The sequence below is a fragment of the Crotalus tigris genome, unplaced genomic scaffold (genome assembly GCF_016545835.1).
Source record: "Crotalus tigris isolate CLP2741 ecotype Arizona unplaced genomic scaffold, ASM1654583v1 scf7180000018525.42219311030:4301911, whole genome shotgun sequence".
NCBI classification, from domain to species: domain Eukaryota; kingdom Metazoa; phylum Chordata; class Lepidosauria; order Squamata; family Viperidae; genus Crotalus; species Crotalus tigris.
Window position 1 is genome coordinate 3,092,883 of NW_024097057.1, and position 22,009 is coordinate 3,114,891.

The window sequence follows — 22,009 nt, forward strand, 5'->3', positions numbered from 1 at the left end:
GACCCCTTCTGAAGGAATGCAGCCCCTCAGATTCCGCCTCACTCAACAGAGGAGGAGGCAAGCATCTTTGCTTGTATTCAAATCTTCACATTTCTGCATAAATCTCGCTCAACCGTTTTCAAAAGCACCGGAAAGCAGCTTAGAGCAGGAAACCCCAAAGGCATCTCTTATCAAAATTGTCTGAGGGAAAGGGGGGAAACACCCCGCCCGCAGCCCATGCCATAGATAATAAAATAAAATAATTAGCCCGCTAACAATTTCCTCCAGAGCCACACCGTCAAAAGATTCGCCTACAGTTGCATAAGCTGCTCAGGTCAAGGGTTTTTTTTTTTTTTGGCATGGTGGGGAAAAGAAACGCCACAGCAACATTCCACACCAGGCCATTCAAAATCATCCTTACAGCCCAAGTGGATTTATTGAGGCTAGGCAACAGACACACACACAGGGACACACAGACAGAACCACACACGGAGGGATCCTCCATTAAAAAGGTTTTTTTTTTTTTAAAAAAAAAAAAGAAGCTGTACCAATCAGCAGCCTGCATCTCTCCCCCATAGAAACACAGTTTTGCCTGGAGAGATGCTCAGCCTTTATGCAGCAATGCCAGAAGGAACCCTACAATTCCAGCCACCCCACCCCCACTTCTGGCAGACTCAGCGGGGAGGGGGGGAACGAGGGTCTGTCTAGTAGGAAGGCTCTGAGGATCAAGATCTGCTCCCCGCCTTCCCCGTGCAAATTCTTCTGCACAAAAGCACGGTTCCCACTTCCCCGCCTTCCCCCTGCCCTTCGCACCTGCCTGCATCTCAACTGAGACCCCCAGAGGCATCCGATCTGCCCATCTGACCTGCCCACCGAGAGACTCCCCCCCCCAGTACTGGCTGCCACTTACCCCCAGTTTCCTGCTTTTCATCTTCACGTAGCCTTGCTTGACGATGTCGTTGAAATTGGTAGCCATGGCTCAGCTGCCGGCCTGCCAAGGGTTGCCTCTTCCACACCTCTTTCTCTGAGCTGCTTTCCTCTAGGGCAACGTCTAGGGCAGTGCCAATCTCGCCCTGCCCTCCGCTCTGCTGGTTCACCTGTTCTCAGACTTGAGCTGGCACGCTCCCTCGCCTGCCCTCCAGCATTGTTCTAGTCGGAAGGCAAAGCGGCTTCTTCTGCTCGGGCGCTGGAAAATAAAAATGACAGATAGATTAGAGAGGGTGACATCTTTCTCTGCTCATCTGCCCCCCTCCACCCCTCCCTCTCTTCATCCCTTCCCTCCTCCCCCTCTTCCATCCCTTGCCCCCCCCCCTCTCCTCCCGACTCAACCATTCAGGAGACTGGTACAGTAAAAGGGTGAGGAGGAGGAATGGAACAGTCTAGTGTTTAACTCAGCGGGCGCTTCAGCTCCGTAATTCATACAGAGAAGCTTCCACGGCTAGACCCAAGAACAAAAGAGAAGAGACAGCTTTTTTTTTTTGTTTTTACAGAAGAAAAGACTTTCACACCTACCATTCAAACAAGCTCCTTAAGTTGCCTTCCCTGTTCCTTATTCCATCTGAGCAGGATAACTTAGGACCTCCCCGTTGCAACACAAAGCAGGAATTCAGAAGTGGGACCTCTGAAGACACCCGTTCAAAGGAGCAAAGCTTAAACCACATTATTTAATTCCCCAGCTCCTTAACGAACGAAGGAGAGCTTATATGCCGACTAATTTTACTCGGCTGGTTAATTAAATCCCAAGAGCCGGCATGCGCAGGAGCCCAAACGTACCACGAGTTTGCTCATGTTGACATCCCTGCCTAATTACCTGGTTTGGCCACTGCAGTTTGATTACACTGGACTTTTTTTTAAAAAGACAGCATTAATTACAGTTGGAGCAAATAAAGATAATGCAGTCTGTGCCGACAGATCAAACGTTAAAAGACAATTTTTTTTCTGCTGAATGCAGTAAAAATACTGCAGGGGAGGAAATATTCCTCCCCCCAACATATTGGTACATGAAACAAATGAAAGATGCGTCTTTTTATTGTGCCTGTCCTACAGAGAGGCTTTCAGGGTGCTGGATACCCAGTTAAGTCCATTTTCGCTCACTTGATGCTACCCGCCACATCCAGAGGGACTCACTTGCTCAAGCTGTTTTTCTCTCCCCTATACCAGACTTGTTCACCCACCCTGCGGCATTTAAAAATAAATAGCAAAAATGCACCATTTGCATGTAAAATGAGCACAGCTTGTTGTTGATACCTCTTGGCCCTTTTTGCTCCATTTGGAGAAGATTCTCCCAAAAGTTGTAGGTATCTCTTAACAGCCAAAGTCAGGGGTGGGTGGGAGCTGGGTCATTCCTGCTGACCAAAATTTCTCCACCTCTTATTACAGGCAGTCCTCGACCACAACTGAGCCCCGAATTTATGTTGCTAAGTGAGAAATTGGTTCAGTGAGTTTTGCCCCATTTCCTTGCCCCGTTTGTGAAGTGAATCACTGCAGATGTTAAATCAGTTGGGAAATGAATCGGGCTTCCCCATTTCTTCACTTGTCAGAAGATCGCAAAAGGGGATCACATGACCCCGGGACACTGTGACCGTCATAAATGTGAGTCAGTTGCCAAGCGTCAGAATTTTGATCACGTGATCCCAGGAACTCTGCAAAGGTCGTAAGTGTGAAAAATGGCCGTAAGTCAATTTTTTCAGGGACGTTGTAACTTCGGACGGTCACTAAACAAGCTGTTTTAAGTCAAGGACTGCCTGTACTGACTTTGCAGGGGTGTGGGACCGGGCTGGGTGGCAATGCCAGCCTCCCTACCGTCCCGCAACCCGTAATATTTCCCACACTCCAGCAGGGACTGCCTTTTTACTCACCAGCGTTTCTGCTCTTATTATCTCCTTTTTTTTGCTACTAAAAATAAACCCCAGTTGTAGTTTGAAAGCAATGGAAGAAAAGCCTTGGCCCCGCCTGAGCCACAGCTGAGTCGGCAGCTAAGTCTGCCACCATAGCTGTCCCCGGGCAGGAAGCGCCCGCCACCCTCTCGTCCCCACCTTGCTGTGTCTGCAGGCCCCTCTGAGCGCCACGCTGAAGCCACTGATTCAGCTAAAGCATTGCAAAAGGGAGCCCTTGCCCAAGGCATCCCATAATGGCTCCTTTGCATTGCTAAGCTCTGGGATGCCAACGCTGCCTGTCTGAATGCTACTGCTGACTCTCGGCTGGCCTCGTCCTGAATGCTGGCTAGTGGGTGGACCTGGGAAATTAAATGTTTTCCTCCCACAACTGTTCTTTGCATAACAGCATTCCTTCCTTCCTTCCTTCCTTCCTTCCTTCCTTCCTTCCTTCCTTCCTTCCTTCCTTCCTTCCTTCCTTCCTTCCTTCCTTCCTAAGGCAACTCTTTGTGTCCCAGGATAACGTTGCAGGATCCAATCTAGGCCAGAAACCGGGACCAAAGGTTTAGTCTTCCAAGCTTTTGGACTTGTGCTGGAGCCCATCCCAGAGAACTTCTCTTTGCCAGCATGTGTGCTTTGCTATGCTGTGCATAAAATAAAATCCAAAAGCTTGGAAGACCCAGTGACCGACCTAGACTGGATCCTGCAGAATCTGTTACATCCAGGGCTGGGCGTTCTGCGCTGTCTTGCATTGGGTCAATCTTGACGTTTCCAGAATCCTGGAAGAGACTGGACAGCCATTTGTCTGAAATGGTATAGGGTTTCCTGCCTGAGCAGGGGGTTGGACTAGATGACCTCCAAGGTCTCTTCCAACTTTTTTATTATTATTATTATTATTATTATTATTATTATTATTATTATTATTAACATCCTTCAGCAAAGTGGGACGCAAAGAAAAGCAGAGGGCAAGCAAGGAGGGCTGTGTGGACACTGAAATCGGGATCCCTAAGTGGAAAGCGATGCTAATTATGAAACAACAAAGTATATTCAACGGAGAAGAGCTTTCACAGCAACCCCGCTCTCGAGAGCAATGCTGTGCTCCTACGCCACCCAGACAATTTCTTCACTTCACCCCTGAGAACGCTCCCGAACAGTGTCAACATCTTTTCGTTCACACAGAGCTTCCTTACCCTGGGAAGGCACACCAAAATGTGAGAAAGATTTGCAACATCGCCTGGCAATTCTTCACACCTCGCACTCACACAAACGCTCAGCAGCATCATAGGGCGGCATCATCCCTCCACACTTAGCGCTTACAAATATGTAGAATAAAATAGGAAGCCGTGCCAGGGAATCTACAGTGTCAAGAGGAAAGATGCGAGTCTCCAAGAGAAGGGGGTCTAACGACAATTCCCCAACTCTCCACGGCCAACACGCCAGAGGACAAGATGCACACTAATATCAAAGAAACGGTGGGATAGAATCACTAAAGAGAAGAGGAAAAAGGAGGGACAGAATGAAATGGAAGGACAAAAAGTAAAAGAATATTTAAAACTTATTGTAAAGAATTAAACTGAATGGTTAAACTGTCCCACGGTGAGCTGTTAGTCATGGTGAGTTGTTGCGCTGTGAGTTGGCTGTGTGGTCTCTCTTTACCATGAAACAACTATATCTGTGTAGAAAAAGATCAGATGATTCTCCATGTTCGTGATTTGCAGCAAAGGACTCTGTGTGCTAAATTACAAATAAATTGTTGGATTGGTTGCAAGCGTGTGACTTTGGGTCACATGAGCCGGGGGATGCTGCAGTGGTCATAATAAGTATGAAAACCAGTCGTAAGGCACTTTTTTCAGTGCTGCTGTAACTCTGAACAGTCCCTAAACGAACGCTTGTAAGTCAAGGACTACTTGTAGTCTGCTTTTGATTCCACACCCAAAGACTGGATCCACTGGGGGATTTCGCTTGATGCCAAAACCTTTCTGGAACTCAGTGCCCACCATCACTAGGCAAGGGAGGGGATGCCAAACACAGCCCTTCAAGCCCTAATCCTCTCTTTCAAGACTGCCAGAAGAAAAATAAGAAAATCTCTCAGAGATGGGGAATGAATGAAGGCAGGCTGCTCTCATACTGATAGCAATTTAACAGGCTTTTTGGTGTTCCCGACAGTCGCACAAGGAGATCACACACATATTTGACAAGTGCTGATAGCATTAAATGGTCTAGGGGGTTCCGGATGACCCTGATTGGCTGGCAAAACTGGCTGGCAAAACCAGTTTTTCCACCTAGGAAAGTAGGAATCTGCACAGAAGCTTCTGTATCGCCTGCAACCTAACTGCTATTCTCTTGCTTTCTCTCCAATTAAAAAAACAAAAGATGCAATTAACTTGATAACAACTCTTCTGAGCTGTTCAAGGTTTAAGATCTGTTTTCTATTGTCCCAGAATTCAGGAGATGGAAAAATGGATTTAAGTTACAGGAACTGAATCTTAAGAAAAACATCCTAACAGGAAGAGCAGCTCCTTAGTGAAACCAGGAAGACGCGGCCTCTTCTTCTTTCCTGTCGAAGCAGAGACTAAACAGCCATCTGTTGAGGATGCTCTAATTGGGATTTTGGCACCAAGTTAAAGGCTGGCCTCCGGGGCCTTCCACGTCAAGATTCTCTAGGTCATGTCACAACTGTCTGGATCCATCTGGGCTGATCAGATGACAGGAAAAGCCTGAAGAAGAGGAAGGGGCTGCAGATATTGTCCTTCAGATGGTGAACGGGGAAAGGGGTACCTTTTGGTAAGGATTCCAGAGCAGTGCTGCTGAACTGTATATATATATATATGGCTATGGCCCACACAGTGGCTAAGGCACTTGTGGTTGAAAACCTGCCCTGAAGGGGAATGCAAAGGGGGGGGGGAGAAGAAAGATTCATCAGCAAGCCCCTCAAGGGCTCTAGCACAGTGGTTCTCAACCTTTTTAATGCCGTGACCCCCCAACCGGTCGTAAGTTGAGGACTACTCAACCGGTCGTAAGTCGAGGACTACTCAACTGGTGCAGCACCGTTTGCAGAATGGGACTTTTGGCGGGCTCAGCAGGGCAGAGACAGCCTGGACAATTCCTATTGGCTTTTGAAAGCCAATAGAATTAGACTCTATTCAAGAGAGTCTATTCTATTGGCTTTCAAAAGCCAACAGAATAAAAGGGAGTAGCACAGCTAAGGAAAAGGGGAAAAAAAATGGCGGATTGCGTTGTTTGGCGACTCCCGTGAAATGGTCGTTCAACCCCAAATGGGGTCGCGAGCCACAGGTTGAGAACCGCTGCTCTAGCAGTTGTTGAATGGTGCTGAACACAGGTTCAGAAGTTTCCTTGAAGCCCTTCGGAGCTGGCCTTCGGGAAAACAGAAAACCCAACATTTTCCTTCCAAGCCCTAAAGCCTGCTATTGTAGCAAGGAATCGAGGAATGCGACTGTTGAAAGAAGTTATGAAGGCCCAGTCTCTACGCAAGTGCAGAAACCACACCAAAGTGTCCTCGGGAAATGGTCATCCAGTCTCTACTTAAAGTAAACTTTCAACCAATAGAAGCCGACCAGCACCTCCAGGTTACTGACCCACTGCCCCTGCTATTGGGATGTATATTTTCTGATTCAGACTCTACTTTTGTTATACAGGTGGCCCTTGACTTACAACCATTCATTTAGTGACCGTTCAAAATTAGAATGGCATTGAAAAGAATAGAATACAGAATAACAGTGCTGGGAGGGACCTTGGAGGTCTTGTAGTCCAAATCTGTCTGAGATGGTGTAGGTTCTCCTGCTTAAGCGGGGGGGGGGCTGGACTAGAAGACCTCCAAGGTCCCTTCCAGCTCTATTCTATAGATGTAAATCCCTGTCCATGGCAGGAGACCTTATAATTTCAGACAAGTGGCTGTCCAGTCTCTTCTTAAAAACCTCCAGCAATGGAGCACCCACAACATCTGAAGGCAAGCCGTTCAGCTTGTTAATCGTCCTCACTGTCAGGAATTTTTTTCTTTATTCTAGGACCTAGGTTCTTTCTCTCCATTGCTTCTTGTCCTGCCCTCAGGTGCTTTGGAGAAGAGATTGACCCCCTGTTGTCTACGCTTCGCCTCAAGTACTTGAAGATTGGCCCAAAGTCACCTAGCCAGCTTTCATGCCCAAGGTGGGATTAGAACTCGCAACTGGTCCTCGCATTTACAACCACCGCAGCACCGCCATGCTCAGGTGATCAAAATGTGGGCGCTCGGCACTTAACAACTGCCCTGTTTAGCAATGGAAATTCTGGCTCCAAATGTGGTCATAATAATAATAATAAAGTTGGAAGGGGCCTTGGAGGTCATTTAGTCCAACCCTCTGCTCAGGCAGGAAACCCTACAAGTTGAGGACTATCTGTAACTAAAGACATTTTAGATCTGCTGTGTATTCTACCGTGGCATTTTATTCTATCATGTTTTATGGTTTTTATTCTTTGAAAAACAAATGCTCAGTGAAACAAAAGGAATGTAACTGATCAGGGGGTTCTGCAAGGATGGAGTAAAAAAAAAATATCAGGATGGCACACGTGTCCGAGCAATTGAACCCATCCCCCCTTTTTTTGTAGGTCACACAACAGGGGAGGGCTTCACTTGCACACTTTTTTGACTGCACATCCTTGCCTCTTGCAAATGAATAAAAAAAAAATTCTGAAAAGCTGGAGATAATTCACACTACATTAAAGAAGAATTTATAGCGCAGTCCAAGGGTTGATGAATTATGATCATGGTGATTTAGATTTATTACAGCTGTCTACTGCGTAGCACATCTTGGTGAAATTGCAAGGTTTCTCTCTCCCCCCCCCTTTTCCTATTGAATATTGACTGTGAGAATTGTGATAAAGCATTACCAAAAGACTTCTCCGCCTCCCTTTGAACAGACAGTCAAGAGACGCTTAGCTTTACCGCCTGAAGCATCCTTATCACAGTGAAAAGGAGGATGTGGCAGGGTGTCCTGCTTTTCAGAAAGTTTGACATAAATGGTTCAGGAGGGGACAGGGAACTCGCTGAAGGCCGCTGGGCTGGACTTCAGATCCTGTGGGTGGCCAGAGCCACCCTGGATGGCAGATCATGCCAAAGCCACATTTTCTTATTTTTTTCCCCCCCTTTGAGTTTGGTGCCATGGGTTTGTTTGTTTTTCTTGCTTACTTTATGTTTCGTGTTTCCTGTCTCCAAGTGGCAAGAAACCATATCAAGGGTAAGCTCCATAATCCACCCCAAAATGGATACAGATGACTTCAAGTTGCCCACTGGGGTTTGTGTTAAGTTTTAAACCCTTCTCTTTGTAAGGCCTTCGCTTCAAACCCTGGCTCTTTCCAACATCACCCAGCAACCTCTGCAGGGAAGACACGACCAGGGCCAATCATTTTAAGAGCTCCGAAAAATATTTTCCCAACCGATCCAAGAAAGCCACAGTCACAATGTCTCTCTCCCCCCCCCCCCCCGGTCTGGTTCTTCGCAAGCTTATTTTTGTTTCTGTTTTAACCCTCCACTGTGGCTCAAAATATTATTTTGTCATTTTCTCACGGCTCCTCTTAGAATGTGGCTTTCCCGCCTAGCTCATTAAATTCCGCCAGCCTGCAAAAATTAAAACATTCATAATCCAGTGCAGCTTTACGGCCTAACTCATTAAGTCTCGCCAGCCCGCAAAAAAAAAAAAAAAAAAAAAAAACACCTTAAAACCTTCATTCCAGGCAACTTGCTGCAAATCGATGAAAGGGGTATAAAAAAAGAGAGAGAATTAAAAAAGACACAGTGTATTGTTAGAAGCAGGAAGCGCCTTTTCACCTGCAGGTTAAAGCAGCCGTGTGTTTGTGTGTGGTACACATTCTTACATTGTTTGCAGGACAAGCCCTCTCAAAAGTGCCCCGCGGGGTTAAGAAATAACCCTGCCAGACAAAGCAAAGACAGATGAGGCTATCTTATCTGTGTACCCCCCCCCTCCACTGGCCTGGTAATCTCCAGCGGAGGAAGCATAAACATTCCACTTGTGCTTCTCTCCCTGGTGATCTTATCAGGTCCCCCTTGCTTGGCGTAGGAAAAAACAGGTCTCCCTCCAGCTTAAGCCCGTAGTGGTGGGGCAGGCATGCCCCCTTGCAAGTCAGCATTCAACCTTATCAGCATCTCTTGAGGTGGGATGGGGGGGAGGCAGCTCCAGGGTGGAGGAAGGAGCCCGCACCCCCCCCAGCAGCCCCCATCTCCCAAAATGGAAAGGAATTTATTCTGTGCCTTTGGGTGGAAATCTTTCCCTCTTGTGGGCTTGTTTTTCTGCCTCTCTGTAAACATACACAAACACGCCCCACCTACAAACCCATCAACGGAAGAAATGGAAGGTGGACAGATCTAAGAAGCCCCCCCTCTCCCTTTTGAGATTGACAACTAAGACCTGTGGGGTTTTTTTCCCCCCCCTCACAAATATCCAAAGTTGAAGCCTCTCTGGAGCTTGGAAATTATTTTCCAGCTAAATAAATTATGCAAAGCGAGCATTTACAGGTCTTAGTATCTCAGCCAGAAAAGAGTCCGCACTGTCGCCAGGTGGGGCCAGGCAGGGCCAATAAACCAAGATCCGGTCCTTGAGCAAGCAGAAATCTGGAGGGCTGGGCAGTGAGAAGGGTTACTTTCCCAGTCAATGAAGCCCCTCATGGCCGCTCATGGTGCAAAAAAAGGTTTTGCCGTGGCGAGCCCCTAGGCTACAATTTCTCCAATGCACTCTGTTTATGCACAATCCATAATTTGTCGCTTTCGCAAAATGCAGCAGCAACATTGTTCAGGATGTGTGTCTCCACGACATTATTGTCAAAAGACCTCTGCCTCCAATCTATTTGTCCCTGGGCTGAAAAACACCAAAGGCAAACAAAGCAACATATGTGCCTGCATGCACATAAGTATAAGCACGTACATACATACGTGCTGCATGCATACAAGCAGTCCTCAACCTATGACCACAACTGAACCCACAATTTATGTTGCTAAGCAGGGCAGCTGTTCGGTGACTTTGGCTCTATTTTATAGCCTTCCTTGCCACACCTGGTAAGTGAATCATTGTGGTTGTTGAGTTAGTAACACGGTTGTAAAGTGAACCGGGCTTCCCCATTGTCTTTGCTTGTCAGATGGTCGCTAAAGGAGATCGCGTGACCCCGGGAGACACTGCAACCGTCATAAATGAGTCAGTTGCCAAGTGTCTGAATGTTGATCACATGACCATGGGGATGCTGAAATGGTTGCAAGTGTGAAAATGGTCATAAATCACCTTTTCCAGTGCCGTTGTAACTTTGAACGGTCATTAAATGAACTGTTATAAGTCGAGGACTACCTATATAAGCAGCTGCCTCTTCATCAGTGTTTTTAAAAATGAGGGCCATTTTACATCCAAATTCTTCATAGTTTGGTCTTTTCAGCTCCTGCGGTTGTGCTTTCTACCTAATCTCATAAATTAATCTTGGCAGCACTCCTCAAATCAGCAGCTTATCTTGAAAAACGATTTCCTGTTCCTTTATATTCGCATCGCAATCAAAGAAAAGTCCAAGAAGGAAGAAGGAGCAGATAAAATCATGGAGAAAAATTTTCCATCTCTTATCATGAGGGCTAGCAACAGCTTCCAAGGACCAATTTAAAAGACGGTTTCTCAGCAATCCAGCGTCCCAGTTGAAAAAGAAATGCACCCACACCAATGTAGGACATTTATTTTGGAAAAAAAACCCAAGCCCCTCCTGCCATTTTTTGATACTCATAACGCATTTGCATTAGACTCCAAAAAAGCCGCTCTAGACAGGCGTTTTCCCAGCAGTGAAATCTTATCAATTTAAAATGCAAGAAAATCGATTCTTCACCACCGCTTCTCTCGCCCTGTTAATTCTGCACAATCCTCACTCAGCAATTTTTCTATTTCAGCCACAGTCTGTCACTGCCAGTTCTAACTCCAGAGTTACTATCACAACCGGCACTGAAAAGTTAGCTTTACGGAGCCACTCCATGGTAATTAAGTCTTTGCTGTACAAACACGGCTGGCACCAGACACATCACCATTTGGGAGCGATTTCCGAGAGGGAGGGAGGGAGGGAGGGAGGGAGGCAGGACCAGTTTCTGAGACATAGGAGGGGGGGTGTTTGTTGCCAAACGGTCTGCTGTATGTATAGGGCAAACAGACCCCTTCCAGGCTTGTTCTGTGTTCCCCAAGCTGATACATAAGAAAGGGCAAATCATAAGCCACGTTCCGCCTCCAGGAAATGGAGCTCTCCAGAACAAAGATAGCATCTCAACAAGCTGAAAAACCAGTGCTAAACCAAAATTTACCTCCTGGCTAGGATTCCCAGTGGTTACAGCCAGTTTGGCTCTAGGCCAAACCTAATGCCCTCTCCAGAGTCTGGAATATAAGTTGCATACTGGAATTCTTAGGTAGCACAAACAAGAAGAGACACCAGCTTGGCAAAGGCTAGCTGAGATCTGGGCATCAGTAAGAGAGAGAATAGAATAGAATAGAATAGAATAGAATAGAATAGAATAGAATAGAATAGAATAGAATAGAATAGAATAGAATATGGAATGCAATAAGTAGAATAGAATATGGAATGCAGTAAGTAGAATAGAATAGAATAGAATAGAACTTTATTGTCACTTTAAATGTACACTACTCAGCATACATTAAAAGAAAATTTCATTGCTTTCAGCTCTCAAAAAAAAAATACCATTATGTATACACACACACACATGTGACACAAAGAAACATCACCATCTAGTTCGAATGTATACATATGCATGGCGAAACATCCTGCAAATTTACAAGAGGGATGGCATAAGGAACAAAGCTATTGCAGAATCTAGCCGTCCTGCTATAAATACTTCGACACCTCCTCCCAGAGGGGAGTAACAGAAACAGACTGTGAAGAGGATGTGTGGGGTCTCTTACAATGCTCCAAGCTCCTCTAAGCACATAGAAGATAACAACAGGCCATTGACTCCAGAGAAAAATTACAGTAATCTGAACTGAGTCTTCAGTAGTGAAATTGTCCTCCAATTATGAACCTTCAAGACTATAGATGGAAAACTCCCAAGTTCTCATTCGGAAAATAAGTCACACAGACAAATTGCTTTCTACTGCTGGCTAATTTCCTGCAACTCCATTTCTTTTTCCCCTTCATCAGCATTGTAACTTTACTATTTGATGCAAATGCTACATTATGCACCAGGGCATATTTTATGGACTTTCCTATAATGGCTTATGGCCGCACAACCATTGATTTGCTACAGCTCTGCTTCTTTCCTTGACTTACAACCACTGGAAGTTTTTAAGAAGAGACTGGACAGCCATTCGTCCGAAATGGTATAGTGTTTCCTGCCTGAGCAGGGGGTTGGACTAGATGACCTCCAAGGTCCCTTCCAACTTTACTATTATTATTATTAAGCTGAGCCCAAAATTTCTGTTGATAAGCAAGACAGTTGTTTAATGAGTTTTACCCCCCATTTTACAACCTTCTTTGCCACAATTGTTAAGTGAATCTGTGCAGATGTTCAGTCAGTAACATGGTGGTTAAATGAATCTTGCCTTCCCCACTGACTTTGCTTGTCAGAACGTTGCAAAAGGCAATCGCAAGACCCTGGGACGCTGCAACTGCCAGAAATGCAGGTAGTCCTCAACGTACGACTGCAACTGAGCCCCCAAATTTTGTCGCTCAGCAAGACATTTGTTAAGTGAGTTTTGCTCCATATTACGACTGTTCTTGCCACAGTTATTAAGTGAATCACTGCAGTTGAATTTTGATCGCGTGACAAGGATGCTCCAAGAGTTGTTAAGTGTGAAAACCGATCATAAGTCACTTTTTTCAGTGCTGCTGTAACGTGAACAAACGCTAAACAAACGGCTGTGAAGTCGAGGACTCCCTGTATGCCTCTTTTCCTATCCTCCCACGCTGAGCAAGGTGTAAGGTGGGATATGACAGAGAATGAAAAACGGGCTGCTTTGAGCTGGCTGAGGAATTCTGGGAGTTGAAATCCACATGTCTTGCCAAGATTTTAATACCAGATTTTCACCTGCCTCATTAAACCTCCTAAATTCCTCCCAGTGAAAAGGAAATAAGGGGGTCCATTTCACAACAGATTATTAGACGCTGAATCTCTGATCTGAGATTGTTATCCCCCCCTTTCTACGCATCTTCTCCAACCTCAACCAGCATCCTTCATCATTTACAGTCCATCATCTTGAGCCCCCCCCTGCATAAATGCAGAGAGGGGGCTGCTGATCCTAGCCCACCCCCAGGGATGCTACAAACGTACAAACCGCTTTATTCTCCCTGGTGCAAAGAGTCACACCCAGCCGTAGGAGGCAGAACCCACCCGGATGGGCCACACTTGGCAAAGGGTTAAGGCAGGGGTGGGGTGGGGAACCGTGGCTCTTTTATGACTCGTGGACTTCAACTCCCAGAATTCCTGAGCCAGCCACGCTGAGGGGAAAGGGAGAGGTTGCCAAGCTGAGCCAGGCCGGCTCAGGAATTCTGGGAGTTGAAGTCCACAAGTCATAAAACAGCCAAGGTTCCCCACCTCTGGGACAGGGGCTCCAGGCTGCTAACAGTCTTGGGAAGACTTGGAAAAACAGGATTAAAAAGCAAATTTAACATATACAACCGGTCCTCGACTTTCAGCAGTTCACTTAGTGACCGTTCAAAGTTACCACAATGAAAAAAGTGACTGAGGATCGGTTTTTTCACCCTTGCAGCCTGCACCAGAATTGACTTCATTTTAATTCATTCAGTCGTTATTTACTTAATTATTTATTAAATATGTATGCTGCTGCCCATTCCATCACAGCAGGTCGTGTGAATCAGCCCATCCCGGGATGCTTTTTTTTTTTTTTGCACGTTTCCGAATGCTGTCTGGAGTCACTGAGGTAAAAAACCCAGAGAAAAATGACAGGCACCTGGGATGAGTCTTCTGCGAGAGGCTTGTCCTCCAATGCCGGACCTTCGAGGCTACTGAAGGGTCAACCCGTCGTGTGAACCAGCCGATCCCGTGAAACCTTCGCGGACTGGGGTGGTCTTTTTTCAACACCGCTTGTGCTGGCAACAGCCCCCCCCCCTCCCCGCTTTTCGTTAACCCGGCTTGGGCGTGCCAGCCAGGCTCCCCTTCCAGGCTGGCTCCCCCTGGGCAGGACTGGGGTTCGCCGGAGCGGAGGGAGCGGGGGTCGCTCCTCGTGCCCCGCGCCAAGCGCCCGGGCTTACCTGCCTGCGTGCGGGAGCCCCGCCGGTGCGCAGGACCCGCTCGGCCGGAGCGCGCTGCTGCCCACGGGCGCCGGGGCTGGCTCGCTCGGCTTCGCGGCTACAGCCAGCCAAGCCTGGCGCCAGGGCGGGCGCCGAGTGACCCAGCGCTGGCGGCGCTCGCTCCTCCTTGCCTGCTCGCTCGCTCGCTCGCTGCCCCAGCCCAGGCACGTCGGAGCACGCCCCTCGCGAGCGGAGGGCGGGCCCGCCTGGCCTCGCCCGGTCTCGGGGGCTGCGGCGGCCTCTGCTAAAGGGGGGGGGGAGCGAGGAGGAAGCGAGGAGGAGGATGAGAAGGAAGAGGGGCGGGGGGCGAGGATGAGAGGAGGAGGAGGAGGAAGAAGAGGGGTGAGGATGGGGAGAGGAGGAGGAATAGGGGCGGCGGGGGCAAGGATGGAGAGAGCTCCCCCCTCCAGCTGAAAGACTGGGAGAGGCTGGAAAGGGGCTGATTTGGGCTTGGCACGAACCCCAGGCGAGTGGGAGAGCTGTAGGGAGCCTCCAGTGGCAGCACAGTCTACCTTTTCCCAGACGGGGGGGGGGGCTGGGAGGGCAAGAAGTTTGGTCTGTCCAGGTGAGAAGGAGCCCAGGTGATGTGATCAAGAGCTCAGCCCGGACCTCCCCAGGGATGTTATGAATGTGGGGTTAGGTGGTTGTGTAAAGCCGGCCAATGGAGCAGGGCAGAATTTGGGGGATTTAAGCCCTCTTTGCCGCCCCTCCTCCCCTCCCCCCTTCTAATCTCTATATGCATCATGTGGGTAGAATTACAAGATGGCCCGTCCCTTCCTTTTAGGGGGAGTCAGCATTTCATTGGCCTCCCAAATAAAATGCAATCCCCAAAATCAAACATCTTTGTTTTTACTCCCGGGTTAGTTCGAACCGTTCCTTCTTTTCTAAATATTTCATTTCTTTTTTCATACCCAGGAAGTCAAAAAATATAATTTGTTGAAAGCATGCCCCTTCTTGGACTTAAATGCTACCTATTTCCTGAGCTGCTGGGAAATTCAAGGTGAAACGGGTCCTTTTTCCACGGACTCAGCTGGCCTTTTTCCTTCTCCTTTTTAATTACGGCTCCTTTTTCTCTTTGATATTGTACCGTGTGGTTTCTGACTAACCTTAATTATATTGAAGTTGGAGCCTGGAAGAGTTGCAAAGACTGTAACTTCTTTGAGAGGGAGGTAGCCGAGGGCCAGGTCTGGCCTTTTAAGGGCTCTTCGTTCCTGAAATTTGGCAGAAGAATTGTGGACGCTAAACCGGCATTTACGTTAAATTGCATTCATTTGAGAAATGAATAGATTTTGGGTGTCCTTGGTGCCCTCTTTAGCCCAACCCTGAGCTAAAGACTGCACAGCTCAACCCTGAACCATGACAGACGGTCGAGGGAACTAGGTAAGTCTAGCTTAAATGAAGAGAAGGATTAGGGGGGGACATGATAGCTGTCCTCCAGGACAGATAGTCCTCAATTTACAACAATTCATTCAGTGACTCTTCAAAGTTACCACGGCAGTGAAAAATGTGACTGATGGCCATTTTTCACAGTTTTAACCTCTGCAGCCTCCCCCTGGTCACGTGACCCAAATTCAGACGCTTGGCAACTGACTCACACTTACGACGGTTGCAGTGTCTTAAGTTAGTAACCGAGTTACCTATCAACTGCAGTGATCCACTTAACAACTGTGACAAATGTCGTAAGACGGGGCAAAACTCACTTAACAAATTTCTCACTTGACAACAGAAATTTTGGGGGGGGTCAATGGTGGTCATAAGCCGAGGACTACCTGTATTCTAGCCAAGAAGCTGCAGAGATGTGCCTTTAAAGGTATGAGAAGACTAGCTCAAAGTAGAGTTTACTTCATGCCACGTATTAATATATAATAAGTCTTACAGTATGTACACTGCATATTAATATTTATTATTCATGAATACGCAGTATTAAGACATTTAATCATTTTCACCTGTCAAATTGGAAAGAGGGTTTTCTGCCAGTTTATAGGAGTCTTTGGCTAGGGGGGTGAAAAACGTGCTAGGATGATACTTGCTTGGTCAAAGCACCATCTTGTTCGCCTGTCTCCCCACTTCTCGTAGGACAGGAGTTGAAAAAGTCAAGGGAACAGCCACAACCAGGCAACTTTCCTCCACTCCTGCCATGTAGGTACAGGACAGAGAATAGCAGAGTTGGAAGGGACCTTGGAGGTCTTCTAGTCCAACCCCCTGTCAAGGCAGGAGTCCTTATTCCATCCTGGACAAATGGGCCGTGCAATATTTTCTTGAAAACCTCCAGTGAACTGGTGCCCACTGGAGCTTTCTGATGTTTGCTAGGAAGAGCTGGCTCTTTGCCCAGGCTTTTGGCTAGGATGGCTGCAGCCCCTTCCAAGGAGGGGTGGGTGTGCCTGGTGGGGACATCCTTGCTTCTTTAATTGTTTGAAAGGCTGGTGTTTTCTTACGAACCTATGAAAACATTCCCGTGAAGTGTTGGGTATTGCATGAATTGTATTAATTAATTGGCTAAGCAAATGATGCACACGATCGCTTCCATGGCCGTGAACGAAGGCAAATGGCCAATGATTGGTACTCCAATAATTCCCTGTTGGAGTACCAAAAAGCCACTTCATTTTGTGATTCCAGAATCCTTACAGCTGGAGGCGGGACTCTGCATCAAGAAAAATAAATGAATAAAATAAGAATGTCAAGCCAGGTCCGCTGTCAAGCTTGATTCCTGGTGACATTGTGAGGCCATCTATGGGGGAGCCAGGTTCACTTAACATCAGGGTTACTAAGTCATCAGCTGCAGTGAATCGCTTAACAAGAAATGGGAAGCAATGTCGTAAAATGGGGCAAAACTCACTTAGGAAATTCTCCTTAACAGCATAAAGTTTGGGCTGAATTGTGCTCATAAGGTGAGGACTACCTGTAGTTAGCTTCCCTATTGGTTAATTTGGGGCTGGCTCAGTTGCTTTGGTTGCACTCTGAGACTCTTCGCAGAAATGCATCCATTGCAAATATTCCTGTCTGTCCAATATTCCTGTTGCGTGATGAGAACTGACCTCAGATCTGCCATGTGAACATTGCTGATTGGTGAGCACACTCTCCCCCCTCTGCATATGATTTACTGGCCTGCAGAAATATTAACGATTGCTACACATTTAAACAACAATGACAACAGCCCGCCCCAACTAGGACAGGCCCTTGTCTTTCAGGCAATCAATGAAAAAGTGGAGCAGGCAGAATTACCTTGCTGGAATATCAATTTTTAATACTCTTGCATCTCCGAGTTCTTTTCAGTGCACCAGTCCAGCTTGATTTTCCCATGCTCAGTCGCAGGCGTGTTTCATAATTTTCCTGTGGCTTCTGAATGAGAAGAGTTCTCATGCTGGGAAGAGAAAAGAATTTGAACAGAGAATGCTAACAGTTGACGATGTTCAAGTGTTTCGAAAAGCTCCCTCTCAAAACCCCATCATTCCTTCTACCAAGGGAACCTTTATATTTCACCCCCAAATAATTCAAAGCCTGGCGGAAAACCATCTTTTGTTCTTCTTTCTCCATAACTTTTATACCAATGTCTTCCCTTCCCTTCCCTATCCATCCACCCATCCATCTGTCTGTCTAATCTATCTGTCTATCATCTCTGTCTATCCGTCCATCCAAACAGGGAGAATAATTAACCAGTGGAACAGCTTCTGTTCAGAAGTTCTGTGTGCTCCATCACTGGAGGTTTTTGAGAAAAGACTAGACAGCCATGTTTCAAATTGAGAAGGTGATTGGACTAGAAGACCTGCAAGCTCCCTTCCAGCTATTGTTGATTGATTGAAGGCCTTACCCGACTTGACTTCTGAGTCCAGACCAAGTGGATGGATCTCTCTTAAAAGATGGTTCCTTCAAGGAGATCCAGGACCCAGCTGATTCTGACCAACATTAAAACAAACCAGTCCCCAGACAGGACGGCCAAAACCTGAATTTCCTCTTTACAAATCATTGTCTTGACTCCTAGCAGTTAGCGATCAGTTACAGTTCCAAAATCCTTTTCAAACATATAATTAGTGAGCCAGACTTCCCCTTCTAGCCTTGTGTACCTATTTTTCCTAAATGAATATATTTTTCTCCCTGTTCCATTTTCCTATCGTATTTTCAACCCATTACTCCAGCTTTTAAAGATGAGAAAAGAGTATTATTTTTGCCATCTATACTATTAGCTATTTTACCAATTTTGTGTCATCCGCAGATTTAATCAGCATTCTTCCTGCCTCTCAATACAGCACTTGGGTGAAAATGTTGAAAGATAATGAGCCCAGAACGAAAATCTGGGCCTCTCTTCTGGGACCCTTTCTGCAATTTTGTGAACCTATTCCAGTGAACGTTTGCGAACAATTTTTAAGCCAGCTATGCATTCAGCTAGCAGTCACGCCAGCCATCTCCTATTTATCTAGTTTGCTTGTTAGAATAATCATATGCTACTTTGTTAAATAATTTGCTAAATCAAGATTGATTCTGTCCACAGCTCACAGAATTCGTTAAGCACATTGGTTAGCTAATTGATTTGCCTGCTGGTGATTGTAACGTTGGGTCTTTCCTTGCTAGTGACTAAAGTACTAATCAACTATCCTTAACGTGCTGTCCCCAAGGTCTACCCTTATTCTGCCTTGGTTACTTCTGTTTGTTACTAACTGCCAGCTCCTGGTTTAGAATATAGAATAACAAAGTTGGAAGGGATCTTGGAGGTCTTCTAGTCCAACCCCCTGCTCAAGTAGGAGACCCTACATCGTTCTGGACAAACGGCTGTCCAGTCTCTTCTTAAAAATCTCCAGTAATAGAGCACTCACAACTTCTGAAGGCAAGCCGTTCCACTGGTTAATTGTTCTTCCTCTCAGGAACTTTCTCTGATTTAGATCTCTATTTAGCAATGGCAATAGCACTTAGACTTATATACCACTTCATAGTGCTTTATAGCCCTCTCTAAGCGACTTTCAGAGTCAGCCTCTTGCCCTTAACAATCTGCGTCCTCATTTTACCAACCTCGGAAGGATGGAAGGCTAAGCCAAACTTGAGCTGGTCAGGATCGAACTCTTGGCAGTAGACAGTTAGCCTGCAATACTGCATTCTAACCACTGCGCCACCACGGCTCCGGAGCTTCTATCCATTACTTCTTGTTCTGCCCTCAGGTTCTGTGGAGAATAGGTTGATCCCACCTGTACAGATGTTTTCACCAATGTCATTCTCTTGGATTTCTCTGCAAAAGAGGATCTTCTTAGCAGAAAATGGATCCCTTCCTTCCTTTCTATTATTTACATTCCTTTTTGAATAAGTAACAGTACAGCTTTCAGTGGCTGTCTTCCAATTGTGAGAATTGCTCCACTAGGCCTCCTAAATTGACTAAACAATATTTGCCTTCCTATGAATGTATCTTATTTCTCCCATTTACAGTCCACTGTGATGTATAAAGGCTATGAGATAATACCTTTATTAATCCTTAAGGTTCCCCAAGACTCAACTGTTTTGAAAAATAAATGTACGTGCTGCGTACACTGCAGGCAGCAGGCATTTCTCTCCTAAAAAAATCAAGATCATGAATAGAGGTAGTCCTCAATTTACGACCTTGAGTGAGCCCAAAATTTCTGTTTTTCTGATCACTTGATCCTGGGGATGCTGCAATCGTAAGTGTGAAAGACGGTCATAAGTCACTTTTTTCAGTGCCGCTGTTCCTTCAAACAGTCACTAAATGTTGTAAGTTGAGGACTACCTGGACTTTTGACACTGGCATTGCTGTGGAATCGTGGCACAATGTTGCACAGATTAGAAACTAGGAGTCCTCCGTCTTCTCCCAAATGGGAACGGTGAATGAAGAACGGTCCAGCTGGTTTATTGTTGGTTGCTATAGATCAGGGGCCCTTTTATGACTTGTGGTCTTCAACTCCCAGAATTCCTCAGCCAGCATTCTGGGAGTTGAAGTCCACAAGTCATAAAAGGACCAAGTTTGAAGACCCCTGCTATAGATCCATGAAAAAAGGACCTCTAAAGGGAGTGCTGGAATGTGGGAACAAGGCTGATAGACTCTTCCAATACTTCCAGACAAAGACCTGGAGACAAGATGCAGCCTGAATTCAGAGGGATAAATAAAGAGGTACAAGACATGTTAGATTAGGGCTCCCTGCTTGATAATTTGCTGCAGAATTAATTCAAGAATCATATTTCCCAGCTGGGTAGTTGTTTAGTCTTCTTTGCAGTCAAAGGGATGTGAGGCACCTTGAACACAAACCAATTTATTACACAACAGCCAAAGCTGCTATTGATTGTAGCCCAGCACTGATCAGATACTTGAAATTGTCTCCTTAGAGAGAGGTGTAACTCTAGCTACAGTTTCTGAAGGGGAGGGTACTCGACCTTGAGGTCAGAGGGAAAATGAAAGGTGGATGTGGCATTTCCCAGAGAGTGGCCTTCATGAACTATCTGGGTGTGACACAGGCTTCCTGTGTTTGTCTATTTTTCCCCATTTATATTTGGTTCTGCCTGAGTGGTTCCCAGAAAAAGATGAAAAGACTTACCAGTTCCTGCTCCCACACTTGCAATCTAACCAGATACTGCACAGAAGGAAAAGGACATAGAGAGGAAACAGCAAACAGAAAAATAAACCTCAGACATTTGGTTCTCAAAGTTTAAAGGTTCCTGTAACGAACAGAATCAGAACAGAGTTGGAAGGGACCTTGGAGGTCTTCTAGTCCAACCCCTTGTTCAAGCAGGAGACCCTATATCATTTCAGACAAGTGGCTGTCCAGTCTCTTCTTAAAAACCTCCAGTGATGAAGCACATACAGATAAACAGTTTGCCTGCAGACATATAGTTTGTAAGCGCTCCCCCCCCCTTAACGCATTCCCTCTTTGCAGGGAGGTCCAGATCCAAAGAGACTGCCTGTAGTTTCCCTGGAAACCATTTCCAAAAATCTTTCTGCGCTTCTGCATCTTAGTCTGGGGAGGGAGTGAGCTCACTGCAGCCAATTTTGGTCACCATATCACAAAAAAGACGTTGAGAGTTTGGAAAAAACTCAGAGAAGAACAACTAAGAGGATCAAAGGCCTGGAGACTAAAACATACGAAGAACGTCTGCAGGACTTGGGTTTGGCTAGTCTAAAGAAAAGAAGAAATAGGGGAGACATAATAGCAGTATTCCGATATTTGAGGGGCTGCCACAGAGAAGAGGGGGTCAAACTATTCTCCAAAGCACCAGAGGGAAGGACGAGAAACAGTCGTTGGAAACTGATCAAAGAGAGAAGCAACCTGGAATTGAGGAGAAATTTCCTGACAGTGAGAACAATTAACCAGTGGGACAGCTTGCCACCAGAAATCATGGGCGCTCCATCACTGGAGATTTTAAAGAAGAGACTGGATAGTCACTTGTCTGAGATGGTATAGGTTCTCCTGCTTGAGCAGGGGGCTGGACTAGAAGACCTCCAATGTCCCTTCCAGCTCTATTCTGTTCTGTTCTAAAGTCACACTGGTTATATCCACTTTGTCATGGTGGAAACATGAACTCCAGGCTTGCTATAAAATGGTTATCACAGGCCCATTATTGCTTAATTTTTAACCATTGTTTTGGGCTCCTCTCCAAAAGCCATATTAGCTGCCAAGGCAAATAAGCCTGGGTGAGCTGGTAATTGCAAGGCTCCATGTTTTATTCATCGGGCAACTCGTGGAGAGGATCCTTTTAAATGCACACGCCCGTGCGTGCATACACATAAATAAAACCAGGGAGAAAGGAAGAATCTGAGCTTGTCAGAATATCAATCGAGAGAAAGAGACCATCGTGGAATTCCCCCCCCCCCCCAAAAAAAATTCCATCATTGGAAGTGTCCTCCAATAAGAGGTACTTTGGAAAATAGGTTGATCCTCCTCTTC

At 46.2% G+C, this 22,009-nt stretch overlaps 2 protein-coding genes across 7 annotated transcripts in view; both read right to left on the reverse strand.

Annotated features, from left to right (window-relative positions):
* DOK4 (docking protein 4) overlaps nt 1-14,282 on the reverse strand; it is a 38,524-nt gene extending 24,242 nt beyond the window's left edge. For 2 of the 4 annotated variants that reach the window (XM_039353751.1, XM_039353748.1), the window contains exons 1-2: nt 14,097-14,282; nt 890-1,165 (exon numbers count right to left, since the gene is read on the reverse strand). In XM_039353751.1, the coding sequence (XP_039209685.1) occupies nt 890-955 (66 nt within the window). In that variant the 5' untranslated portion in view covers nt 956-1,165; nt 14,097-14,282. Of the gene's footprint in view, nt 1-889; nt 1,166-1,491; nt 1,630-13,795; nt 14,007-14,096 lie in introns of those variants that run through there. The other 2 variants (XM_039353749.1, XM_039353750.1) reach the window with 2 other exon arrangements.
* A 1,781-nt stretch (nt 14,283-16,063) lies between these two features.
* The window catches only part of CCDC102A (coiled-coil domain containing 102A), a 30,842-nt gene continuing 24,896 nt past the window's right edge, over nt 16,064-22,009 (reverse strand). Inside the window, exons 9-12 of one of the 3 annotated variants that reach the window (XR_005557936.1) lie at nt 19,137-19,350; nt 17,358-17,496; nt 17,171-17,240; nt 16,064-16,776 (exon numbers count right to left, since the gene is read on the reverse strand). The gene's annotated coding sequence lies outside the window, so the exon portion shown is untranslated. Of the gene's footprint in view, nt 17,241-17,357; nt 17,497-19,136; nt 19,351-22,009 lie in introns of all 3 variants that reach the window. The other 2 variants (XR_005557934.1, XR_005557935.1) reach the window with 2 other exon arrangements.